General features: G+C 34.1%; 1 protein-coding gene across 1 annotated transcript; it reads right to left on the bottom strand.

The window, feature by feature from the left end:
* Window positions 1–495: 495 nt before the first annotated feature.
* Window positions 496–26,273, bottom strand: LOC128550891 (E3 ubiquitin-protein ligase TRIM71-like). The gene is made up of 4 exons (XM_053530866.1): window positions 25,010–26,273; window positions 23,007–23,074; window positions 3,618–3,784; window positions 496–2,024 (listed from the first exon to the last, which is right to left on the bottom strand). The coding sequence occupies exons 1-3, from the start codon at window positions 25,995–25,997 to the stop codon at window positions 3,662–3,664; spliced, it is 1,179 nt and encodes a 392-aa protein (XP_053386841.1). The 5' UTR covers window positions 25,998–26,273; the 3' UTR covers window positions 496–2,024; window positions 3,618–3,661.
* Between the last annotated feature and the right edge of the window lie 308 nt (window positions 26,274–26,581).

The raw sequence follows: 26,581 nt of genomic DNA on the forward strand, positions 1-26,581 counted from the left end.
TGTGGACGAAAACATTAAAAAACAACATTAATTTCAGACATACAATATGCACAATTATGTTTAAAGTGCTTTTATCTGAAAAACAACACTTTAATCGTACTCACGACGCCATTTTGTTTTCTGATTTAAGTCATTTCTTACGTATCTTAAGTTTAAGCAGTTTTATGAATAGGGCTTAGACTTAAGCTGAAATCACTACAAACTTAAGTAAAATCTTCAACTTAAGTCAAAACATATACTTAAGATGCTTTATGAATACTGCCTCAGGTGTTTTAGGTTCAGTTTTGAACATCAACATGTAGTCTAAACAGAAAATGGCGGATTGGTACCTTTAATGGGCCTTACAACTGTTGACATATAGAAGAAATAACTCCGTTCTGGAAATGAGTGGTCTTCATAATGAAGTTGTCTTAAGGAGTGACCTTAATACGGGGTTCTACTTTAAATTGAAGAAACAAAACAACAACAAAAAACAATGATAAGTGAAAGTGAAACAAAGTGTTTTATATTTTATTACAATCGTGAAACAATGAAGCAACAGAGTTACTTGATACAAAGCGCACACAATATAAATTAACGAATGAATTAACTCCTAAGTGTTGGGTAAGGTGTCGTCCGCTCAATCGAGAGGTCGTGGGTTCGAGCCCCGACGGGGTCACGACCATGACTTCTCATATAACATCAGTACTGGTTTTTCCAGGAATCGGACTCAATAGTGGTTCCAGTATCTATGAATCTTTCATCACAATCGAGCCTAAACAAATCAGTATAAATTAATTAATTTCTGATTACAAAGGTTGAAAACAAATGTTCTAGTTAATTTGATTTACAACAATAAGCATAATATACACAAAAACGTAACATGGTCAAACAAAATTATGAATAGTGTTATATAAGAATGCATCACACTAAAATATCTACTGTTTATAGAAATTTATTTAGGAGCGTATTAACTAAGTAAAAGAAAAAGCAGACAGAGATTGTCTAAAACTCGCGTACTATACATGTGGTTATATTTGATCTACGTACATATTACGATGGTTACAAATAAACGGCTTCTGCGCTTGTTAATTTAAAATGAATATTTGTCAAACAAATTTCAAATGCTACGTGAATATGTATTGTTATGTTGACCATAATCCCGAACAATTATTCAACTAGTTTTTTGCCCTTTATTCTGAATAGTCAGCCATTCTGATAAACCTTCACACTTGTGCCAATTAATGCAATAGGGTCCTTCAGTAAACACAATACTAAGCACATCTAAACCCTACTTGATCAAAGCTTTTAATTGATTTTATAAGTTAAGTATGTTTATCTCTCATTGATATGTCTCATGTGTTGTAAATTGAAACAAACATACGAGTACATCTTGCTTTCTTCGTTTTAACAATGAAAAAAGGATGCTGTATAACATTCAAATAAAAGTTTCTTGTTCTTTACTTTATTACTGTATGAAAAAAATAAAATCCTAATCGTGGATCGTGAAGGTACAACAATACCAAAAGAACCTTAAGAAAGGATATGACATATGTAATTCAGCAACGTTTGACCTAACATAGCTTATATTTGAGATAAATCAAACTTATGACTTTCAAAACAAATATCCTGTCAAAAACAACACAATATGAAAACTATTTTAGAAAATATACATACTTTCAACAATATGATCAAATGAATAGAAAATGTTTTACGCCAACATTATTGCTCTTACTGGACATTCGATGCGTGCGTACATTCAGTGTTTGAAAATAAAAGACAACCATTTATTTTACCAGAACACGGCAATACTTAAGTTTCTGATGAGCTTGCGTCCCTAAGATCAGAGTTCTTTACGGCATGGCTGTCACCATTTTGTGTTTGTATGAGCTCCTGTTTCATAGTCTACAAAGTTGATTGAGTGTTTTGTGATTGAAGCCCTGAAGACACAAACTACTATATGCGGTCCAACAATCGCTTGTGGTGGTGGTTTCTGGCACAATGTCATCACAATTAAGGGTCTCTGCTCTCCGGTTTTCAACACACTGAAGTAATTCCCCAAACATATATTATAAAAACAACATTTGGTTATCAGATCGTGATAACAAAAAAACTCTCGCTATCTGTTTGATGCTCGGTTGCTCAGAGATGAGCGCATTATCCTGTTTCCTGAAAAATGAGGCTAAAAATTGCGATAAAAGTGGGAATTCAATATAAACCGGACCGAGTGTCAGGGTGATTTTTTCTGAAAATGTATATTTTAGTAACCTTATTTTCTCAGCAAAACTTCAGCTTGACACCAGGTCCGGCTCACAATGAAACTCGAGCATGTAGTGTGTAAATCGCGTGTAAAAACGATAAAAGTCACAGACCTCGACATTTTTGAAGGTCTGAGTTGTACTAATAACTTGGTTTTGAAGTTTTTAAAAGTCATAGTTTTAGTGATTATGATCTTCTTCTTTTTTTAAAGTAAAAATTTCAATTATGGAGTTTTCATATTCTAATTATCTAGGGGTCATTTTGTATATCATATCATATCTCGTCCTTTAATGAAAATTAATGTGTTGATATTTATAAAGGCTTTGGATTCATTGATAAATATTAATGTAAACAAGAGCTTTCTAATGACAGATCGCTCGACTATTTCCCGTCTGATACATACAAAAGCTGTAGCATAATTGTTTTAAGTAGAACAAGGGGAAATAATTGAAAAAAAATATAAGGAAAAGTTATGAAACTTGCCATGTGAGATCATCTTATGATGCCAAAGAGATGCGAACAATCTAGAAAATCAATTCAAATCAAGTTATTCCTGAGCAACATGCTCGCATGCATTACTTTTACAAAATTCCGAAGTTACAAAGGGTAACCTTTAATAAAGTAAAAGTTAAATTAAGAACTCCTGTTAGGGCATCTCAGAAACCATGTTATGTGTGAAGCTTTTTTCTTTTTCTTGTTTTCTTTTTTAAAAAAATCTTGATAAAATGCAATACTCTATACCTGGAATAAATTCAAACTTAAAGGACATAATTTTGACAACATAAAACTTTTGTGATGTTTACGCCGACACCGACGCCGAAGCCAAGGAAAGGGTGATAATAAAAGCTTTTTTTTTCGAAGTATCTAAAATATATAAATATATATGCTAAAAGATTACGAGAACCACATTTGTGCTAATGATTTTAATTGATATTACTTATTTAGGCCGACGAGCAGCGCGCTCTTGTGAGTTTCGCTTTCGTGTAATTTTGTCAAGCACGTCAGCACGCTATTATTGTTTCCTTTCCTTGGTTCGCAAAACTAGATGTGTTTGTGCTAAAATAACTCGGAAACTTTCATCATTCAAATAAAAAAAGAAAACAGAGAAAATTAAATGATCGAAAACATAAAAGATAAAAACAAACAAACGGAAATCATTTATTAAAATATACATACACTTAATCGTATGAATGAGCAAGAGGTCTATAGTAGTGCGATTTAGATTTTCAACAAAATCCAGACCTATACTTATGTATTTGATACTTCTCATCCCATCCTGATTTTTGTTTGGAAATAGGAATTGTTACACAACGTGCTTTTCATTGTCCTAAACTCCTTCATTAGAAGTTACAGATGCTGTTTTCCATAATTATACGCACCTGAAACATAATTGTTTTGCATCGCGGGCGTGGTGGGAAAATGTTCAAATAAGCTTAAGTTGAGAAATGCCATGAACCGTTTTTAATCCTGTTGCATCCCATGTCACGCTGACTTGGCCAGGGTTTGTATGTACAGCTGTCACAGTACCAGGCCCGCCCATATTGAACTGAAAGTAATATTATTGAACAGTTTTTTTTTGTGATCGCTCATTTCAAGACTAAAATAATTGAAATTTGAGATACACTTTTAATAAATAAAACAAATACCATGCTTTAAAAAGTGATGTTCTTAATAACTGAAAATAGATTGAGGTCAATTAATTACGGGAATATAACAGCGCTTCTGTTTACCATGCGTGATGCTTACAATTCCATTTGTTATGCCGTTGAAAAGCCCAATATTTTATGTCATAACACATTTCCTAAATAGGTTGAGATTAACATACAAGTTCCTAACCAGTGGCTAGCTGTTAGTGTTTTAGTGACCGAACCTATACACACATATATCAAGCTAGGATACGACCTGGATATAAAATTAATTATTGATTTGTGCAAAACATGCACGCGACCCGAAGGGTCTAATGTTCATAACATGACCAAAATTTAAATTATTTTTAGCCAAATCTGGAGGCATGTTGCTTTAAACTGAAGAATAAAAATGCTCCATCAAATTTATTCGTTACTGTACTATTAGTATTAGCTTCCTGGCAAAAATTTTGAATAACTCCTTATGCACGTATCCAATTCAGCCATGTCCAAACGTCAGCTAACGATATAAAATTGTTTATTAGAGTCTCATACACTTACAAACATCAATATATACATGTTTTTCATTAAAGTTCATAAAACTACATTTTGATTTTTGTTTGTATAGCCTAAGGCCAGAATAGGTTTGAGACTTGTAAGGGGCAGGTCGTAATACTGAAGACAGAACGATGAGATCAGAAGAAATACTGAAGCAATTGTGAAACATGAATTTATAATAAAAATGTCACAGCTCTATTGAAAGCGGTTGTACGACGTACTGTTTTCTTTCACATATAAGTAAACATTTGTACACAAAATTATAACAAAAATCCTTCAAACATGTCAAATATATCAATATGTGAACCTTCAAAAATATTTCAGCCGCCGACGTAAGAGCATATTCTAACACCAACACATTTAATACCCTATTAAAAAGATAAGACTGAAACTATCTGTTATCACGCAATACATGCAATGTAATGCATGTAGGGATAACGCGTGTTTTCGTGTTATGATGTCTGCAGAATATCAACGGATTGCTTGGTGGTCGAGACCGTAGGTACAAATATTACGCTTTTCTAGCATAAAACGCCCACATATGAATTATAACAGCTAGTGAACACACGTTTTCTATTGTTTTAAAACAACACCGAAAAGAGACAAGGAAAACGTTTTACGGTTGGAATACGGGTAATTAAAAAAGGAAATTACGTCAACGTAAAAAACAATTCATTTGAAAATGTAACGACATTGAGTGACAATGTATTCATTTATCAGTTTTAGCGTTATAGCGTTTTATGCCAGAATAGCGTTAGCGCACGTTTATTTCGTGTTATAACGTCTCCAGGATTCCTCTGGACAAATTGGTACCCTTGTCCTACCGTGGGCGCCAACCGATCCCTCGGGATTCTGAAGATGTTATAACACGAAAAAAACAACATGCGTTATCCCTATAAAGTACACCGTCATGGCGTCAGAAAAAGAAACGTTCACTAATAGGGCAAATGTTTGGAGAATATCTTTAAGATGTACATTATAATACTTGATAACACGTTAGAATCGAAAACAATATAAGCTAAACAGTGGGTTACTCTGGAAAAAAAATTAGTGCTTGAGTGTATTGTACATAGTTGTCATCGAAAAAATCTAATGTGATCTCTGTCAAAAGGAACGCTTACAAGTATATATCGCATATTTCATACTTTTTAGCAGGTTTACGAGGGCTTCCACATGTTCCATGTCGCGTATGCTGTTACCTGATAATTAAAGGCTGTCTGACCTAAATAATTTTTTTGGGGAACTTTGCTCTTCAACATTTTCACAGTTAATGAAACTTCACACAATTGATTAGACTAACCCTAGTTTTTCATGGTGCATGTTACGTCCTTTAAGATAAATATTCTGCAGTTATTGGACTTTGCTTTTCGTTACTATGTTATATACATAGAATCTGCACATGTAACCATGCCTAATTTCCACAAGTGATAATTAACAACCTTACTTGTGCATAATGCATGTTAGGTTACTTAACTACACTCAACAAAATTCCTAATTAAGATTGCCTAGAAATTGCCTTTGATGGCATTTTTGTTAATGCCCGACAGCCATGTTCATTGTTAACTTTATAAAAACTGGAAAAGTTTCAGGGGTGTGGGGTGGGCGGGGGGGGGGGGGGGGGGGTGGCTGTCGTCTTCTAAGGGTCATAGTAAGGTCTCAACACAAGTTCAAAGGTCAATAAGTGCATTTTTGTTATAAACGTCAGAAAATGATTAAACCCAATATAATGGAATAATAGTCCCACTTTACAAGCTATAGATGTATTAGCCTGACATATTCAATCGGCAGTATTTGTTTATTATAAATCCATCGTTTTGAATTTTAAATCTCTTCCTTATACCAAAAAAAATATGATGATAAATGTCTGACCGATAGCAGAAAAAAGGAAAGAAATTAGAGCAAATCAAAGACATGGTGTATAGAGTACATAGTTGAATTCCTAGAGATCTGTTCTGTTTTGTTTATTACCGTACATGTACTAGGTACACCTATAATGTGACCAATATTTCAGTTATTCCTCTAAAATGGTCCTATTTAACCATCACCTCGTGGGCAAATTAACATAAATCTATATAATATAATAGGGTTATTATAACAGTAGCTCGATCTGGGACGCAGTATTCGGCTCGAGTGGATTTGCTAGATCGGATCTCACGAGGCGCGCAAGCGCCGGGTTTGATCCGACCTTGCAAAATCTACAGGAGCCGAATACAAAGTCCCAGATCTAGCTACTGTTATAATAGCCCTTTTATTATATATCTTTAATTTACCATTTTGATTCTTGTTTTGTTCTGTAAAGAAATCTTCAATGTTTAATGGATATTAAATGGAACTTAGTGAAGTTTTTATGTGCGCTTTTTTTAGAAATGTGTCGGCTCATACATATTAATGAAAATAGTCCGGAAGCATACAATACGGAAGGTACAATACGGAATTTTTGTCTGTCTGTTCATATTTAATTGTGAAATACAAGCCGATTTTTTATACAATTTATATAGGTATATAGTAAAATGAATTATCACCAGTATTGAAATAATTTCTTTAGAAGCTGGAGAAGCATTCCATATAATTTTATGTAAATGTTACTTTCAACAATATTTCAGTCATGTAACGGCGGTCAATTAACCTAATCACTGTTTCTAGAGTCTCTACAAGTATCAGCTTTTTCCAATTTCAAAATGATTAAGAAGTGGATGACGAAAATACTCCTGGCAATGTCTATTATCAAATCATCATCGAGAACATACACCTCTCCCGGGGATCGACTCACGATCCCGCGATCCTTAGATCTGCGCAGCATCGAGAAGTTGGCACTGACATCGAAGATCGAAGATCGAAATTAAATTTCTAGCCAGCTTTAAATTTCGAGCCAGGTCGAAGATCGAAATTCAACATTGAATATCAATTTCGTGCTAGCTTTTAACTTCTAGCAAGCTCGAAGATCGAAATTCAATATAGAATTTCGAGCTGGAATTGAATTTCGAGCCAGCTCGAAGATCGAAATTCAGATTTTCTAAAACTTGAATATCGAGCTGGGGTTGAACTTCTAGCTAGCTCGAAGATCGAAATTCAAATTATCGAAAAGTTGAATTTCGAGCTGGGGTTGAATTTCGAGCCAGCTCGAAGATCGAAATTCAAATTATCAAAAAAATTGAATATCGGGTTGGGTTAAATTTCGAGCTAGCTCGAAGATTGAAATTCAAATTATCAAAAAGTTGAATTTCGAGCTGGGGTTGAATTTCGAGCCAGCTCGAAGATCGAAATTCAGATTTTAGAAAAAGTTGAAATTCGAGCCGGGGTTGAATTTCGAGCTAGCTCGAAGATCGAAATTCAGATTTAAAAAAAAGTTGAATTTCGAGCTGGGGTTGAATTTCGAGCCAGCTCGAAGATCGAAATTCAGATTTTAGAAAAAGTTGAATTTCGAGCTGGGGTTGAATTTCGAGACAGCTCGAAGATCGAAATATAAATGATCAAAAAGTTGAATTTCGAGCTTAGGTTGAATTTCGAGCCAGCTCGAAGATCGAAATTCAGATTTTAGAAAAAGTGGAATTTTGAGCTGGGGTTGAATTTCGAGCCAGATCGAAGATCGAAATTCAGATTTAAAAAAAAATGTTGAATTTCGAGCTGGGGTTAATTTTTCGAGCCAGCTCGAAGATCGAAATTCAAATTATCAAAAAAATTGAATATCGGGTTGGGTTGAATTTCGAGCTAGCTCGAAGATTGAAATTCAAATTATCAAAAAGTTGAATTTCGAGCTGGGGTTGAATTTCGAGCCAGCTCGAAGATCGAAATTCAGATTTTAGAAAAAGTTGAAATTCGAGCCGGGGTTGAATTCCGAGCTAGCTCGAAGATCGAAATTCAGATTTAAAAATAAAGTTGAATTTCGAGCTGGGGTTGAATTTCGAGCCAGCTCGAAGATCGAAATTCAGATTTTAGAAAAAGTTGAATTTCGAGCTGGGGTTGAATTTCGAGACAGCTCGAAGATCGAAATATAAATGATCAAAAAGTTGAATTTCGAGCTTAGGTTGAATTTCGAGCCAGCTCGAAGATCGAAATTCAGATTTTAGAAAAAGTGGAAATTTGACCTGGGGTTGAATTTCGAGCCAGATCGAAGATCGAAATTCAGATTTAAAAAAAAATGTTGAATTTCGAGCTGGGGTTGAATTTCGAGCCAGCTCGAAGATCGAAATTTAAATTATCAAAAAGTTGAATTTCGAACTGGGGTTGAATTTCGAGCCAGCTCGAAGATCGAAATTCAGATTTTAGAAAAAGTTGAATTTGAAGCTGGGGTTGAATTTCGAGCCAGCTCGTAGATCGAAATTCAGATTTTTTTAAAAGTTGAATTTCGAGCTGGGGTTGAATTTCGAGCCAGCTCGAAGACCGAAATTCAAATTATCAAAAAGTTGAATTTCGAGCTGGGGTTGAATTTCGAGCTAGCTCGAAGATCGAAATTCAGATTTTTGAAAAAGTTGAATTTCGAGCTAGGGTTGAATTTCGAGCCAGCTCGAAGATCGAAATTCAGATTTTAGAAAAAGTTGAATTTCGACCTGGGGAGGAATTTCGAGCCAGCTCAAAGATCAAAATTCAGATTTAAAAAAAAGAGTTGAATTTCGAACTAGGGTTGAATTTCGAGCTAGCTCGAAGATCGAAATTCAAATTATTAAAATGTTGAATTTCGAGCTGGGGTTGAATTTCGAGCCAGCTCGAAGATCGAAATTCAGATTTTAAAAACAGTTGAATTTCGAGCTGGGACTGGATTTCCAGCCGGCTCGAAGATCGAAATTCAAATTATCAAAAAGTTGAATTTCGAGCTGGGGTTGAATTTCGAGCTAGCTCGAAGATCGAAATTCAGATTTTAGAAAAAGTTGAATTTCGAGCTGGGGTTGAATTTCGAGACAGTTCGAAGATAGAATATAAATGATCAAGAAGTTGAATTTCGAGCTGAGGTTGAATTTCGAGCCAGCTCGAAGATCGAAATTCAGATTTTAGAAAAAGTGGAATTTTGAGCTGGGGTTGAATTTCGAGCCAGATCGAAGATCGAAATTCAGATTTAAAAAAAAATGTTGAATTTCAAGCTGGGGTTGAATTTCGAGCCAGCTCGAAGATCGAAATTCAAATTATCAAAAAAATTGAATATCGGGTTGGGCTGAATTTCGAGCTAGCTCGAAGATTGAAATTCAAATTGTCAAAAAGTTGAATTTCGAACTGGGGTTGAATTTCGAGCCAGCTCGAAGATCGAAATTCAGATTTTAGAAAAAGTTGAAATTCGAGCCGGGGTTGAATTCCGAGCTTGCTCGAAGATCGAAATTCAGATTTAAAAAAAAAGTTTAATTTCGAGCTGGGGTTGAATTTCGAGCCAGCTCGAAGATCGAAATTCAGATTTTAGAAAAAGTTGAATTTTGAGCTGGGGTTGAATTTCGAGACAGCTCGAAGATCGAAATATAAATGATCAAAAAGTTGAATTTCGAGCTGGGGTTGAATTTCGAGCCAGCTCGAAGATCGAAATTCAGATTTTAGAAAAAGTTGAATTTTGAGCTGGGGTTGAATTTCGAGACAGCTCGAAGATCGAAATATAAATGATCAAAAAGTTGAATTTCGAGCTGGGGTTGAATTTCGAGCCAGCTCGAAGATCGAAATTCAGATTTTAGAAAAAGTGGAAATTTGACCTGGGGTTGAATTTCGAGCCAGATCGAAGATCGAAATTCAGATTTAAAAAAAAATGTTGAATTTCGAGCTGGGGTTGAATTTCGAGCCAGCTCGAAGATCGAAATTTAAATTATCAAAAAGTTGAATTTCGAACTGGGGTTGAATTTCGAGCCAGGTCGAAGATCGAAATTCAGATTTTAGAAAAAGTTGAATTTCGAGCTGGGGTTGAATTTCGAGCCAGCTCGTAGATCGAAATTCAGATTTTTTTAAAAGTTGAATTTCGAGCTGGGGTTGAATTTCGAGCCAGCTCGAAGACCGAAATTCAAATTATCAAAAAGTTGAATTTCGAGCTGGGGTTGAATTTCGAGCTAGCTCGAAGATCGAAATTCAGATTTTTGAAAAAGTTGAATTTCGAGCTAGGGTTGAATTTCGAGCCAGCTCGAAGATCGAAATTCAGATTTTAGAAAAAGTTGAATTTCGACCTGGGGAGGAATTTCGAGCCAGCTCAAAGATCAAAATTCAGATTTAAAAAAAAGAGTTGAATTTCGAACTAGGGTTGAATTTCGAGCTAGCTCGAAGATCGAAATTCAAATTATCAAAAAGTTGAATTTCGAGCTGGGGTTGAATTTCGAGCTAGCTCGGAGATCGAAATTCATATTTTTGAAAAAGTTGAACTTCGAGCTGGGGTTGAATTTCGAGGCAGCTCGAAGATCGAAATTCAAATTATCAAAAAGTTGAATTTCGAGCTGAGGTTGAATTTCGACCAGCTCGAAGGTCGAATATCAAGTTATAAAAAAGTTGAATTTCGAGCTTGGACTGAATTTCGAGCTAGCTCGAATATCAAAATTTAAATTATCAAAAAGTTGAATTTCGAGCTGGGGTTGAATTTCGAGCCTGCTCGAAGATCGAAATTCAAATTATCAAGAAGTTGAATTTCGAGCTGGGGTTGAATTTCGAGTCAGCTCGAAGATCGAAATTCCGATTTTTGAAAAAGTTGAATTTCGAGCTGGGGTTGAATTTCGAGGTGGGGTTGAATTTGGAGGCAGCCCGAAGATCGAAATTCAAGTTATAAACAAGTTGAATTTCGAGCTGGGGTCGAATTTAGAGCCAGCTCGAAGATCGAAATTCAAGTTATAAAATAGTTGAATTTCGAGCTGGGGTTGAATTTCGAGCCAGCTCAAAGATCGAAATTCAAATTATCAAAAAACACTTTCAGGCTCCGAAAAAAAGATAAAAACAAAACAAAAAAATACTTGTGAAAATACAATAAAGGAAATATTGCATAAAATGTACATGTTCAAAGTGCTTTTTAAAATTTGTGAAATAAAACACAGACACTGAACGGTTTCGATCTTACGACCTCCAAGTTTCAGGCTATAGACGATGACCATTGAGCTATCGTGATTTGCCCTCATCCATATACACGCCTTGAATATATTTTAAATTCAGTGAACTTCTAAACAACTCCTCCATTAAACATTTTATGTAAATTTATTGAAATACTCTTTAAAAGGTTCAAGACATGATCCTGAAGAAGTATACTCATGTATTTTATAAAAGCTTTGTCTTATAGGCCTATGTATATACACTATTTGTCTGAATTCGTAATGCTTGATGTTTGATGCAAACATCCGACTGTTTCCTTAAAGCTGTATTGTTATATGTTCTTAAAATAACCTGAATTTCATTGGCCGAAACCGCTCATCATCTTTCAAAATATATTTCATGTTTACTGCTTAGTGGGTTTTCCCCATTAAACACTACTTTCTAAAAATAGAATGGCAGTTGAACTGACATGTAGCTCTAGTTACAATATGAACAGTGGGAAATTCAGCTACAGGTGTTACTCCAGCCAGTGATAACTAGCTACAATCGACTACAATATATTTCAATGATATTTTAAGAAACCGTATATACACACTGAATGATTCCGGGAAATTTAAGTGTCTTTATTTAATTAATCGTTATTAAGTTTTCACAGAGCTAATGTTACTTTCAAACATAGAATATGTTGCATTAAATACTTGTTAGTTATTCATAAACCTGAACCCATATAATAAAACAGTTATCGCCTCGGTCAATATTGCCATTTTCCGGTGAATATCACATCATATCCAATGGCTCAAGAATCAATAATTGTATATTCTACATGTCTACATAATCATTTATGCTGGTGCGAAGTAACGCGCTGGTGTCACTGGTGACGGGGCGCGGGCCCGGTGACGGGCTGGGAATGCGGCATCACATGGGAATCCATGTGACCATGGAGACTCATGTCGTGCTGGGTATCCCTAGCCGCGGCCTTGGGAGCGTGCTCCCGGAACTTTGGACAGTACAGCGTTATTTTGCACCTATCCTACAACTGTTAACTGTAAAATAAGTAATTTAATTCAGACAAAGCACATGCCGACCGAAATGCTATTTTCAAGCACATGTCTGCACTAGCGCTTTGAAGATGTGCCCATTTAGCTTCTCAATGACAGCTGAATCCCAGCACAGCATTTTCGCCCATGTGCTGTGTGAGTTTGTTACAAAGTATTTAAAATAATAAACATAATAATGTTTCTAATCAACTTACTAATGCATCTTTTGACATCCAGTGATACTCCCATCTGTATTATTATTAATCCACAATGACTGAATACTATTGTAATTCCTACTTCTAACAAAACAAATACCAGGACATCTTTCCACTGTCAGTGCACATACTTTTACCAAGCGAACCAATCAGTTGCGAGAACGTACCGATAAACACGCCCATGTGTATTCATTCACACGTTTAATAGCTTTGACCCAGTGATCGAGTCAATACACATTGTCACGTGACCTGTGTATCCCATATTAATAAACAAAATACCTTAAAAGATATAGTTTCCCTTTCCCGCTGTCGAAATGCTCCAAAAAGATCATAATCATAAAAATGGTATTTGTTTTGCGCGTAGGACGGCGTGTAGGACCCAAGCTCCAAATGCTCCAAAAAGATCATAATCATAAAAATGGTGTTTGTTTTGCGTGTAGGACCCCAGCTCGAAATTCAACCTTTTTTTAAAATCTGAATTTCGATCTTCGAGCTGGCTCGAAATTAAACCCCAGCTTAAAATTCAGTTTTTTCTAAAATCTGAATTTCGATCTTCGAGCTGGCTCGAAATTCAACCCCAGCTCGAAATTTAACTTTGTCTAAAATCTGAATTTTGATCTTCGAGCTAGCTCCAAATTCAACCTCAGCTCGAAATTCAACTTCATTTTAAAATTTGAATTTCGATCTTTGAGCTGGCTCGAAATTCAACCCCAGCTCGATATTCAACTTTTTTTTTGTTAAATCTGAATTTCGATCTTCGACCTAGCTCGAAATTCAACCCCAGCTCGAAATTCAATTTTTTGTAAAATCTGAATTTCGATCTCCGAGCTGCCTCGAAATTCAACCCCAGCTCGAAATTCAACTTTTTGATCATTTGAATTTCGATCTTCGAGCCGGCTCGAAATTCAACTCCAGCTCGAAATTCAACTCTTTTTAAAGTCTGAATTTCGATCTTCGAGCTAGCTCGAAATTCATCCCCAGTTCGATATTCAAAATTTTTTTAAAAAAATCTGAATTTCGATCTTCGAGCTAGCTCGAAATTTATTCTCAGCTCGAAATTCCACTTTTTCTAAAATCTGAATTTCGCTCTTCGAGCTGACTTGAAATTTAACCCCAGCTCGAAATTCAACTTTTTGATGATTTGAATTTCGATCTTCGAGCTAGCTCGAAATTCGATCCCAGCTCAAACTTCAACTTTTTGATAATTTGAATTTCGATCTTCGAGCTGGCTCGAAATTCATCCCCAGCTCGAAATTCAACTTTTTAATAATTTGAATCTCGATCTTCGAGCTAGCTCGAAATTCAATCCCAGCTCGAAATTCAACTTTTTGATAATTTGAATTTCGATCTTCGAACTGGCTCGAAATTCAACCCAGGCTCGATATTAAACTTTTTGATAATTTGAATTTCGATCTTCGAGCTAGCTCGAAATTCAACCCCAGCTCGAAATTCAACTTTTTGATAATCTGAATTTCGATCTTCGAGCTGGTTCGAAATTAAACCCTAGCTCGAAATTCAAGTTTTTTTAAAATATGAATTTCGATTTTCGAGCTGGCTCGAAATTTAACTTTTTCTAAAATCTGAATTTCGATCTACGAACTAGCTCGAAATTCAACCCCAGCTCGAAATTCAACTGTTTGATAATTTGAAGTTCGATCTTTGAGCTGGCTCGAAATTCAACCCCAGCTCGAAATTCAACTTTTTGATAATTTGAATTCCGATCTTCGAGCTGGCTCGAAATTCAACCCCAGCCCGATATTCAACTTTTTTTTAAAAATCTGAATTTCGATCTTGGAGCTGGCTCGAAATTTATCCCCAGCTCAAAATTCAACTCTTTTTTTAAAAATCTGAATTTCGATCTTCGAGCTGACTCGAAATTCAACTTTTTCTAAGATCTGAATTTCGATTTTCGAGCTGTCTCGAAATTCAACCCCAGCTCGAAATTGAACTCCTTCTAAAATCTGAATTTTTATCATAGAGCTGGCTCGAAATTCAACCCAAGTTCGAAATTCAATTTTTTTTTAAAATCTTAATTTCGATCTTCGAGCTGGCTCGAAATTCAACCCAGGCTCGAAATTCAACTTTTTGATAATTTGAATTTCGATCTACGAGCTAGCTCGAAATTCAACCTCAGCTGGAAATTCAACTTTTTGATGATCTGAATTTCGATCTTCGAGCTAGCTCGAAATTCAACCCCAGCTCGAAATTGAACTCCTTCTAAAATCTGAATTTTTATCATTGAGCTGGCTCGAAATTAAACCTCAGTTCGAAATTCATTTTTTTTTTTAAATCTTAATTTCGATCTTCGAGCTGGCTCGAAATTCAACACCAGCTCGAAATTCAACTTTTTGATAATTTGAATTTCGATCTACGAGCTAGCTCGAAATTCAACCCCAGCTCGAAATTCAACTTTTTGATAATCTGAATTTCGATCTTCGAGCTAGCTCGAAATTCAACCCCAGCTCGAAATTCAACTTTTTGATAATCTGAATTTCGATCTTCGAGCTAGCTCGAAATTCAACCCCAGCTCGAAATTCAACTTTTTGATAATTTGAATTTCGATCTTCGAGCTGGCTCGAAATTTAACCCCAGCTCGATATTCAAGTTTTAGAAAATCTGAATTTCGATCTTCGAGCTGGCTCGAAATTCAATTCCAGCTCGAAATTCTATCTTGAACTTCGATCTTTGAGCTGGCTAGAAGTTAAAAGCTAGCACGAAATTGATATGCAATTTTAAATTTCGATCTTCGAGCTGGCTCGAAATTTAAAGCTGGCTAGAAATTTAATTTCGATCTTCGATCTTCGATCTTCGATGTCAGTGCCAACTTCTCGATGCTGATCTGCGCTCTCCTTATTGAGCTAAAATACTTGGTTGTATACATGACAGTAAATTGATTTTAACTGCTAATGAGAGTATCTTTATATATTTATATGTAATTCATTTCCGTTGTAGTCTTCTTCCTCGAAACCAACCATATTTTCTCTTTCGCACATATTTATCAAAAGGTGTACAATATGTAAATAATATTTTGATAGTCAGTTCAAAGCTTAAATTCAAATTTTATTGCTATCTTACTTCTGTTTTTATCTCTGCCAAATTTTGACAGATTTAAATGAAAATAGAACACATTGTTTAATGACCAGTTCAATTAGATAAACATAACAGCGATATCAACTGTGGGTACATTTAATGAGCCGTGACAGTTCAAATAATGTAACCTAAAAATTAAACGTCACAGAATGGATGCAACTTGGTGCTGGTCTCTATGTGGCAAGTACTGCCATCTGCAGTATTAAACAATATTGTCATTAATTGGTGTCATTAATGACGTCAAAAACCTGATATAAAATTAACATGTTCATACTGAAAATATTGACGGGTGTTCAATTTCAACTAAACATAGTTGAACAATCACAACATGATACTTTGAATTTGTGCTGTGATCAATTTACTAATTATGTGATATTTAATTTAAGGGTTACCTTATTGTTACCCTTACGGTTGCATGAATATAATTCAGGCTATGGTCGTTTTTATGTTTTAGTATAATAAAATAATCATTAAACATTGTGAAGAACATTCATCCAAATCTGTCAAAATTTGGCGATAAAAGAAAAAAAACAGGTGCGGAGTTAGAAAAGTTGTTGAGTATGTAATTAATAAACGCACCATTTTGATATCTTTAGTACCATAGAAGTCATTTTCAAAAGTTCATTTTTGACCTTGACATTTCTGTGACCTTGAAATTACATTAAAATAACCCCTGGATACGACAATACCAAACATATTTTTGCAGTTGATCCGGTCCATATATATAGATTGGCAAACTTGTTATATATAACACACTTTGCTGTCGTATGCCACTTGTCCCAGATATATATTATTCTATATAATACAATATATATAATATAAATATTTTAATATTATCATCAGTTTTATTTACAAAATACTAAAGGGCGTTGAAAAACAATATTAAAGGTGGATAATCATATTTTGGCCATGTAACGGATTTGTTCGAAACTTTAGCATCTGATCATTTACACCCATTTATGTTCACTTAACACTTAATACAAATTAGATTTTCACTGGAGGTATTTTTAAAATTTCATTTTCCTATCCTGGTTGCCCAACCAAGATAGAGTTATTTTATCATAAGTATAAATTTGATAAACATACTTTGCCTAAGGAAATGTATAAATATTAGACATATTGTAATATATTTGTAACATATTTGCATTAAAAATTATGTATTTAGATGGAATTCATTAGAAACGCAAGTTTGAAAAATTATTATTACCTCCCTTTGCCTATCTTGGTTGCGCAACCAAGATAGATTGGAAATAAATGAATTCAGAAGCTACACACAACTTGCATTTTGGTTCAGATTGTTCAATAGTTGATATGTCTACCAAATGCAAATGTAAAACTAGACATTGTATCGAAATAAAAAGAAATACCCAGCTTTTTATATACTTTCATATTAAAGGGGAGTAATTACAAAATTTTATACAAATAATAAAATATACATTTCAAATAGGAATCTAACTCTATGTAAGCGGTCTTTTTGTTCCTTAAATAATTCTCTACCAGAATATACAAAAAGTAAAAAATGTCATTAAATGTTGTTTAAATGTGATTGACCACCTTTAAAACCAATTTAGATGTTTATATGAAAACAACACGAGAGCACAGCGGTGTAGTTTATTCGTAAATGCACTCATTTGACCTTTGACCCCACTATACTGTAAGGATGAACCCTAGAAGGCGACAACCCATTTTAAATTTCATGTTTGATCCTAAGGAACACTTTTATAATAATATCCGAGCATTAACAAAAAATGCCATCAGAAGTCACATTTTCCTCAGATATTGGCAGACTAAATCGGTCAGTTTATATTTGTATTACTATTTTGTCAATAATGCAGGTGTTTACACGAAAATTCACATGCCGACATTTGAATAGGTACTGCAGCTAATTATTAATTTATTTTTGGTGACTCATGGCAAAAGTAACCGCATTAGGCGTTTCCCTAATATTGGATATTTTGCACGTGCAATGCATATGCACCAACATTCACGTGTTCGTTTACAATTTTGGCATTACTGACGAAAGTCCAACTAGAAAAACACATATTATGGTGAAACTGACACAAGAACAATGGGATCGAGCAGTCCGAATTTTGCTAGCTGGAACACATTTACGGCACGTGTGTTACTGTTTTTAAAATGTCAATAGAATTTTGATGTTATTTGTTTGTAACTGTTACTTTGATGGTTATTTCCATTTGTAACCTTATTTCCGTTTACGGGAACCTTCACTCGTTAGTCATCTACCATCCGCGCTCTTTTTTCGAAAGTGGGGAGGGGGCCCAGCTAGGTGTCTGCGCAAAATGTTTTTTGATTTTATTTATACCTTGTGGTAATATACCTACATGTATTAAGTTTCATTAACAAGTGTTACTGTTACCAGTTTTGACTTACTTTTATAGAGATTCACATTTAAAGTGGGTGGGGTAATCTGACATGTGACCAGCCACGAACACAATTTCTGTTATTTTTTTTTAAAATGGTTCTAACTTTTTACCTGAATCTTTCATGATAAAATAACTATGCAACGGACATTCACACAACATGTTGCATTTTAAATTGTACTGAATACTTTTTTCATCACAGAGCCACAAAGTGGTCTAATCAAATTTACTGATTTTCAATGGACAAACTTTACCAAAAAGCTAAAACATTTTTTATTAGTTGGGATATTAAGGTGTTATTTTCAACAGATATTGTAAACTAAATAAACATTAAAATCACAGTATATCAGTACACTCTGATTAATATTAGTCAAACTGGGAAAAAGTGGGTGGGGTAAATAAATACTGGAAGCAACACTACAAAAATTGTGCAGTTGTTAAGAAATGGCCTCAGATTGTTTATTACTGTCTTAATTTTATTAATAAATACAGCATTGATTGATAAATTTTAACAAAAAAATCCCACTTTATACACGTGTGTCATGGAAAAAGCATGGACCTTGAACATGACATGTAGACAAACCAAATTAACCCTGAAAGCTCAAAGTATTTAACAAAAGGTTTTGCCTGAGGCAGTATATTTTGAGGAAATCTGTTGTTCAAATTAACAATAAATTTTCTGCATTGATTTTCAATTCCACGCATGAAAAAAGTCTTATTAAAGAGATTTTTTTTTGTAAAAATCTATGAATCAAGTCTGTATTTAATAAAACTAGAATGTGTCAGTAGGACACAGGGTGTTGTTTACTATTTCAGGGGCCATAACTCTGGAAATAAGGGGCAGACCTAGATACAAAATAGTAGGTGCGCAAGTTCATATCATGATAAATATATCAAATACTTCTTCAGCTAGGCGTGTCACAAGGTAAAAATGTGCATTTTTGACTATTTCAGGGGCCATAACTCTAGAAATAGGGCGCGGACCCAGATTAAAAATAAAAGATGCGCAAGTTCATATCATGATTAAGACTAATGCAAAGTTTCATGAATCTATATCAAATACTTTTTTAGCTAGGCGTGTCACAATGTGAAAATGTGACATAACTCTAGAAATAGGGGCGGAGTCAGACGAAAAATAGGAGCTGTGCAAGTTCATATCATTATAAAGACTCATGCAAGATTTCATTAATTTATATCAAATATTTTTTGAGCTAGGCGTGTCACAAGGAGAAAATGTTCATTTTTTACTATTTCGGGGGCAGTAACTGTAAAATTAGGGGGCGGAGCCAGACGAAAAATAGACGGTGAGCAAGTTCATATCATGATAAAGACTCTTGCAAGGTTTCATCAATTTATATCAAATACTTTTTGAGCTAGGCGCGTCACGAACTTCGGACGGACGCACGGACGGATGGATGCACGGACAAGGGCAAATCTATATGCCCCCACCATGGGGGCACAATTAAGATAGTAATAGACAATCTGATGCCATTTCGTAACAACTGCACAAATTTTGTAGTGTTGCTTCGAATATTTATTTACCCCACCCACTTTTACCTAGTTTGAGAGTGTACCACTCTTCCAATATTAATCAGAGTATACTGATATTGCATTTTTTTTTTATTTAGTTTACAATATCTGCTGAAAATAACAGCTTAATATCTCAACTAATAAAAAATGTTTTAGCTTTTGGGTGAAGTTCGTCCATTGAAAATCAGTAAATTTGATTAGACCACTTTGTGGCTCTGTGATGAAAAAAGTATTCAGTACAATTTAAAATGCAACATGTTGTGTGAATGTCCATTGCATAGTTATTTATCATGAAAGTTTCAGGTAAAAGGTTAGAACCAATTTAAAAAAAAAATAACAGAAATTGTGTTCGTGGCTGGTCACATGTCAGATTACCCCACCCACTTTGAATGTGAATCTCTATAAAAGTAAGTCAAAACTGGTAACAGTAACACTTGTTAATGAAACATAATACATGTTGGTATATTACCACAAAGTATAAATAAAATCAAAAACATTTTGCGCAGACACCTAACTGTGACACCCCCCCCCCCCCCCGCCCCCAACTTTAACCAAAGTACAATTCATTGAAATAACCGATTTTGAATTTTGTTGTATAATTCCGACAGCCCGGGTGCGTTGCTCTTGTGTCAATTTAACGATGATATGTGTTTTTCTAATAGGACTTTCGTCAGTAATGCCAAAAGTGTTTGTTAACACGTGCATATTGGTACACATGCCATGCACGTGCAAAATATGCTAAATTGGCCAAAACGCCTACAGCGGTTACTTTGGCGGTGAGTCGATCAAAATTAATCAATAATTAGCTGTAGTACCTATTTAAATGTCGGTCCATGAAATTTCGTGTAAATACTTGCATTATAATTATTAACAAAATAGTAATACAATAAAAAACTGAACTATTAGGAATTTTGTTGAGCGTATTTTTAATTTTACAGATCAACTATTGATCAACTACTGAGGACCATCTGGCATATTGCTGTGACCTTAAACAAAAAAAGGAATTCTCAAGGCATGCCTACATACCACATGTTGGAAGAGTTTGTGGGTTTGTAATTTTCTTCATTTTTGCAGTTTTTCTATTGTAAGAAAGATAGATACACCCTAAAAATATATACAAAAAATAAATTCCTCTTAAAATAAGTACAAGTAAGTTAAATACATCTTAAAATATCATACACATAAATGACCTGATTGTATTAATAGCATTTTCAAAGAAATCATTACTAACAGATTTCTTCAACAAACATATCTAGCATATTGAGAGAGTGGGGAAATAAGCATAATGATTGAATATTAACATACATGTATTTTTCCAAGAAACTGTTGCAGAATTTGAGTATTAATTTAGTTAGACTGAATGAATTAATTCTTTTAAGTGTATGTCTAGTATGTCAGAAGATTAGCTAGCTTTTATATTCTTGAAAATTATAAGATTGAAGGATGGATGGATACTTATTAGTCATGCTTTTATGTAGATTATACAAAAAGACACTTTTATTTTTAAAAAATGCTTCACAGTATTCTATTCTGTAACTTTCTATTTAAAGTTACTAATACTAATGTATGTTTGTTTTGCAGAATGACTGAAGGATGATAGAATTTCCAAAAAAAAAATTCTTTATGAATTAGTGAATGGAAATGAAACCCAAGGAACTAACATATTTGCTGACCATCCAGTTGAAAGTGTGCCAATGGAATAAAGTGCAACTGTTACAGAAGTGCATAAAATAAGGCCATGTTTTCTGCAAAAGTTCATCAAGCTGATTCAAACTACAAATGGGAGTCAGTCAAGAAAAAAGTAAAACTAACTGAACTGTCACAGTTCAACTGTGAGAAATGTTTAGTAGAAGTATGTCTTGTTGCAAGAACAGCAGCGAAATGGTTAGAGTAAAACTGTCTTAATAGTTACAGAATATATATTTTTTAAACTTCTCCATGCATAAAATATCTTGTCAATGAGTGCTCTTTTTTTTTATTTAAATAATCATACAGTTTCAAGAAATTTGACAATAAACACTACTTTTATTTTTATAAGAATATAGTGCATTGTTGCCATGGTATTAAACATTAATCTGACTATAAATTATTGTAAAACATCTTTCATGTTTACATGTTCTATTTGTCAAAAAGAAAATGTAAGGTCATATTCTTTTCTAAGTAATAACTGCATCAACAAAACATTATGTTATCATTTGAATCTGCCTTAAACTAGCAAGAGTTGTAACTGTGTTGTATGTATCCGAAAATTATGTACACCCCAAACAGTGTCACATCAGTTTACATGAAATGAGGTTTTCTTACTTTTGAATATGAAAGTAGACAGCTTTCGATGAAAAAAGTATTTTGAAAAACACTTTTAACATATTCAATTATTTCAAGAACTTGATAGAAATGGTACTTTTGGTTAGAAAAAACATCACTGTTGCCATGGTAACGGGTCACTGATCAGTATGACATCTGTACTACTACTTTGAGAAAAATCAGTTTATAAATAATATTTCTAATAATTATATCTTTTTGCCTGATTTTCTGTCTTACCAGTTACAAAGAAATATGCCGATGAGTCAAGGTTAATGTCCTAGATTTGTCATGCTATCTAACTCGATATCCAGTAAATCTATTTTGTACAAAAAAAAGCCATAAGAGTTTTGCAAAAAAACTGTTATCTTTAAACTCTGTCTGTACACTAGAAAATGTTGACAGTATATTAACTTCACTTTCTAGATGTTAATTTTGGCTAAATTTATCAAGGAACTATCAAAATTGGATTTAACAACTGTGTTGCCATAGAAACGATTTTTAGGGGAAAATAATTTGTGCTAATATGAAAGAAAGAAGCAGAAAGAAATAAATTTAATAAACTGCATGTTGTGTTTGATATTTCATCATATATTTTCTTTTCATATTATTTTAAGAAGGAGTTTGCATTAAGATATTCTGTCTCTATTTTGATTCAGTTAGACGAAAATATGGTGTCCGAAAAGCGGTAATTTCTCCATAACAATGGCTGATTTCTATTGTCAAATTGCAAATTTTTACTTTGAACACGATAATCTGTCAGATTAGCTGAAAACCCCATTTTCGAACAAAATCGCATTTGGGCCAAAAATCTCATGTCCTGACACATATACATAGAGTCTATATACATACAGTCCACATAATTATGCAATCTTGTGTGCATCAAATTGCAATGTACTGTGTCAGTGTATGTCGGGGTACATTCATCACATTCAGTGATAGCTCTAGTTAGTTCAGTATCAAAATCAATATCATTAAATGATAAGAGTTTTTGTGGTGAATATTCGAAGTAATTCCAATCTGTCAAAATTAGTGTTTAGAATTTACTGATTTACTTACCTTATGAATATTCCGATCTGCTAAACGTACACGTGCACCGACAGCAAATGTCTGAGGTGATTTTAGGTCTGAAACGAAATGACATTATTTATAATTCTGCTATACTTTGTTTTCTCTTACGACTGAAACTGTTTTATTCTTGAGATCATCTGTAAAAATAAGTTTCAGATGCGCTAAAGAAAATATTATTTACATCTTATATGAACACGTGGTGGAAATATCATTTTGCTCAAAAAGGTTAAACCTTCTAGACCAGAAAATAACCATGAGGGGTATTCGGAAATTTTCCGTGACATGTGACATAACTTTAAATTTTTAACAGTCTTCTAATATATATTTCACATTCACAGCTATGATTTACTGCAGACAAGTTACAATAGAGCAAATAGCAAGTTTTCCGCAATATCAGCGCAGTGTGGGAGGGGCAAAGTAAGACAACAGAAGTATTTCCAGAATGATGCACACGCTTCTCGTATTCATGGAATCGAGATTCGAAACAGTCCTTGAAATTTTCTTGTTGATTTCTCCTGATAGATTCACAAATAACGACGGGCATGTCATTGATTTCATTAGAACGCGGGCCTGGTAATTGTCCCATGAGAGAACACCACGATGACCTTCTAAAAATATGATTTTTAAACATGCCCTTCGTAAAATCGAATTAGATATTCGTCTAATGAAACTACATAAACACTTGATTAACCCTAAGCCTGCTGGCGGCAAGTGAGCTTGCTTTTGCGACCAGTACAGACCAAGATCAGCCTTCATATCCGTGCAGTCTGCTCATGGTCTGCTCTGTTCGCTTTTTAGTCAGTATCGCTTTGCTAAGCACCTTATTAACAGTTAATGGTACAGTCCAAATTAGAAGACGGAAAAGTTCATTATGAAAATTTAAAAATAATAAATTTTAAATTATGATGTAGAAATGTGTGTGGCAAGAACAGTCTTAGAGCATATTTTAATACTTTGAGTTAATATGAGTTTGGTATGATTAATGGGCTATGTGCTCAAACATTTACATACACATTTTTAAGTTATATTAGCGTTGGGAAAACAAAATAGATGTATATATTACTATTTTTTGTATATGACTTCACAATTATCAAATTGCCCATGAAAATTACAACTCAAAAAATAAATAAAATGTTATACTAGTATCAAAGAGACCTAAACAAAAACTATCATGGAAATCCGGTGTAGGAACGGATGGAAAAGAAGAAAGCTCTAACAGACTCTTAACATCTCTAACAGACTGGTCCTGGTCGTATTACAAAAGACCGGTGGTGACATTTCAAATCCACGATTTTTCTATTTCACGATTTTTTGACTTCACAATTTTACTTCACAATTTCACGATTTCTCGATTTCACCTCACAATTTCACGATTTCTCGATTTTATTTCACAATTTCACGATTTCTCTGTTTAGTCTCGCAATTTTACGAAACCAAGAAATCGTGCAATTCTTCAGTAAAATCTAGAAATCGAGATAATGCAATGTAAAATCAAGAAATCATAAAGTCGGGAAATCGAGAAATCAGGAAATCGTAAAAGTGTGAAATTGTGAAGTAAAATCGAGAAATCGTGGAAAAGTGAAATTTTGAAGTAGAATCGAGAAATCATGAAATCGTGAAATAGTGAAATTCTGAAATTAAATCGAGAAATCATAAAATGTTGAAGCATAATTAAGAAATCGTGAATTTGAAATGTCACCAACTGTTTTTTTTATTGTTGAAAATAGTTTGGTTTTAGATATAAAGCTACTAAAATATCTAGAATATAAATTTCACGATCTATGAGCGGGGATTTTGATAACAAATCCAGCCCAGAACAGGTAGAAATGGTCGATTCATATGGCAATACACCAGTTGTTCTTTGCTATTTATCAATGAATCATATATAATTGAAATACTACTTATCAATGACTCATAGAGTTACAGTTAAAAGATCGAATGTTATAAATTGATATTGCCTCTGAATAAGTAGTAATATAATAATGCCAAACCACTTTTCTTCTTGTCTCTTGTTTTCCACACAGGCTCCTCCTCAAGATGAATAGACTTGTCTTGTTCTTCCCTAGGCAGTTTCATAGCTTCTAAACTGGCATTTACTGCGCTAACTTTAGTTGTAATTCGCCCGAAATTGTGTATGGAGCTACGTAGATGCATCTGCTTTTCTGGTACAAATACAAATTCTTTGGTACAATTTGTAGTTTGCACTCTGGATACTCCCTGCTCTATAGCAAGAACTAAGGGCTTGCAATTTACAGTCTGAATAAACAGTGCACTGTCCGAGTATAGTTCTTTGTTTAGGATTTGTTCAATTTCAGTAATTTTAGAAGAAAGAAGTTGACAATCCTGTTCCAGCTTGGTCAGAAGACTGGCGTTCCTATTTTCAATGTCCTTTGCCTCATTTATTATATATATTTCTGCCTTATCTAAATAATCGTTGACATCTTTTCTAAATTTTCTTACATCTTTCAATGCTCTTTCATACATCGATTTAATAGCTTTCTGGTTTTCATGGACCTTTATCTTGTTGTCATCATTTGATACCGAAAGCCCTTTAAGCTTTTTCTTCAGACACTTGAAATCTTCAGTGACTTCATATCCTTTAGCAAAGCCTTTTATATTTTCAGGGTTGCATCCACTATGATCTGGTATCATACACTCGCCACATCCTACAATGTCATGTGTACGACAATAAAATTTTATTTGTTCATTAGTATGACGGTTACACTTCTCAACATTTTCAGCACTTTTATGAGCCACTTTCAAAGACAAACATTGTGTGTCAACCAGAACGTGATTTCTGCACTGTTTAGCTTTTAAATGGTGCCGAAAGCATGTGTTACACATATATTCTTCACATTCGCGGCATATTCCATTCGCTGTGGTTGCAACATTCTCACCCTTGCATGGTTCACATTCCTTTTCAAATTCTTCAACAATCAGTTCCTCTTCTTCAGTAACTCTTTTTCCGGCGACTTCCATATTTTCGGTTATTTTTCACAAATGAAATAATAATCCAACGTTTATACCATGAGTTATATCAACCATCCAACTTTCGACTTGCTGAATATCTACACGTTTCAAATTATAAAATGTTAATACGTATACGCCAAAAATACTTGCTACTATCCGTTTTATATGCATAAACAAACAATGCACATCTCTGCGTTTGTTTATTTCATGTAAAGCAATATTGAAACAGTTTAACACGTAAAATGTTTTATAAACTACTTCATTTTACACCCGACTATCATAATTCAATACACTCCTTCGTAAGGACATTTGATATGTTATCTTAATATGTAAACCCTGGCCGATCGATTCGTGTCACTGTTTTTAAGCCGTGACAGCAATTCAAAATTTAACTATAGTGTAAGGTTATATTATTAAATTCAATACTTAATGTATACTGTAAACGCACAATCTAATTCGAGCGTTTGGTGAGCGACTGTATATATAATATGTGAGTGTGCGTGCGTGCGTGCGTGTCCGCTTGTTATCGTATTTTTCAACAAACTCATATATATATAACCATGTCTTCTTTTAGCAATGAACACAAAGTCTAA

Source organism: Mercenaria mercenaria, chromosome 19 (genome assembly GCF_021730395.1).
Source record: "Mercenaria mercenaria strain notata chromosome 19, MADL_Memer_1, whole genome shotgun sequence".
In the NCBI taxonomy this organism is placed as follows: domain Eukaryota; kingdom Metazoa; phylum Mollusca; class Bivalvia; order Venerida; family Veneridae; genus Mercenaria; species Mercenaria mercenaria.

Excerpts from the sequence above, each read along its gene's own strand:
- LOC128550891 (XM_053530866.1), bottom strand. The coding sequence starts at position 25,997 with ATGGAAGTCGCCGGAAAAAGAGTTACTGAAGAAGAGGAACTGATTGTT. Across the intron at positions 23,075-25,009 it reads AAGAGACAAGAAGAAAAGTG|ACCTAAAATCACCTCAGACA; the intron begins GTTTGGCATTAT and ends ATTTCGTTTCAG. Across the intron at positions 3,785-23,006 it reads CAGATCGGAATATTCATAAG|TTCAATATGGGCGGGCCTGG; the intron begins GTAAGTAAATCA and ends TATTACTTTCAG.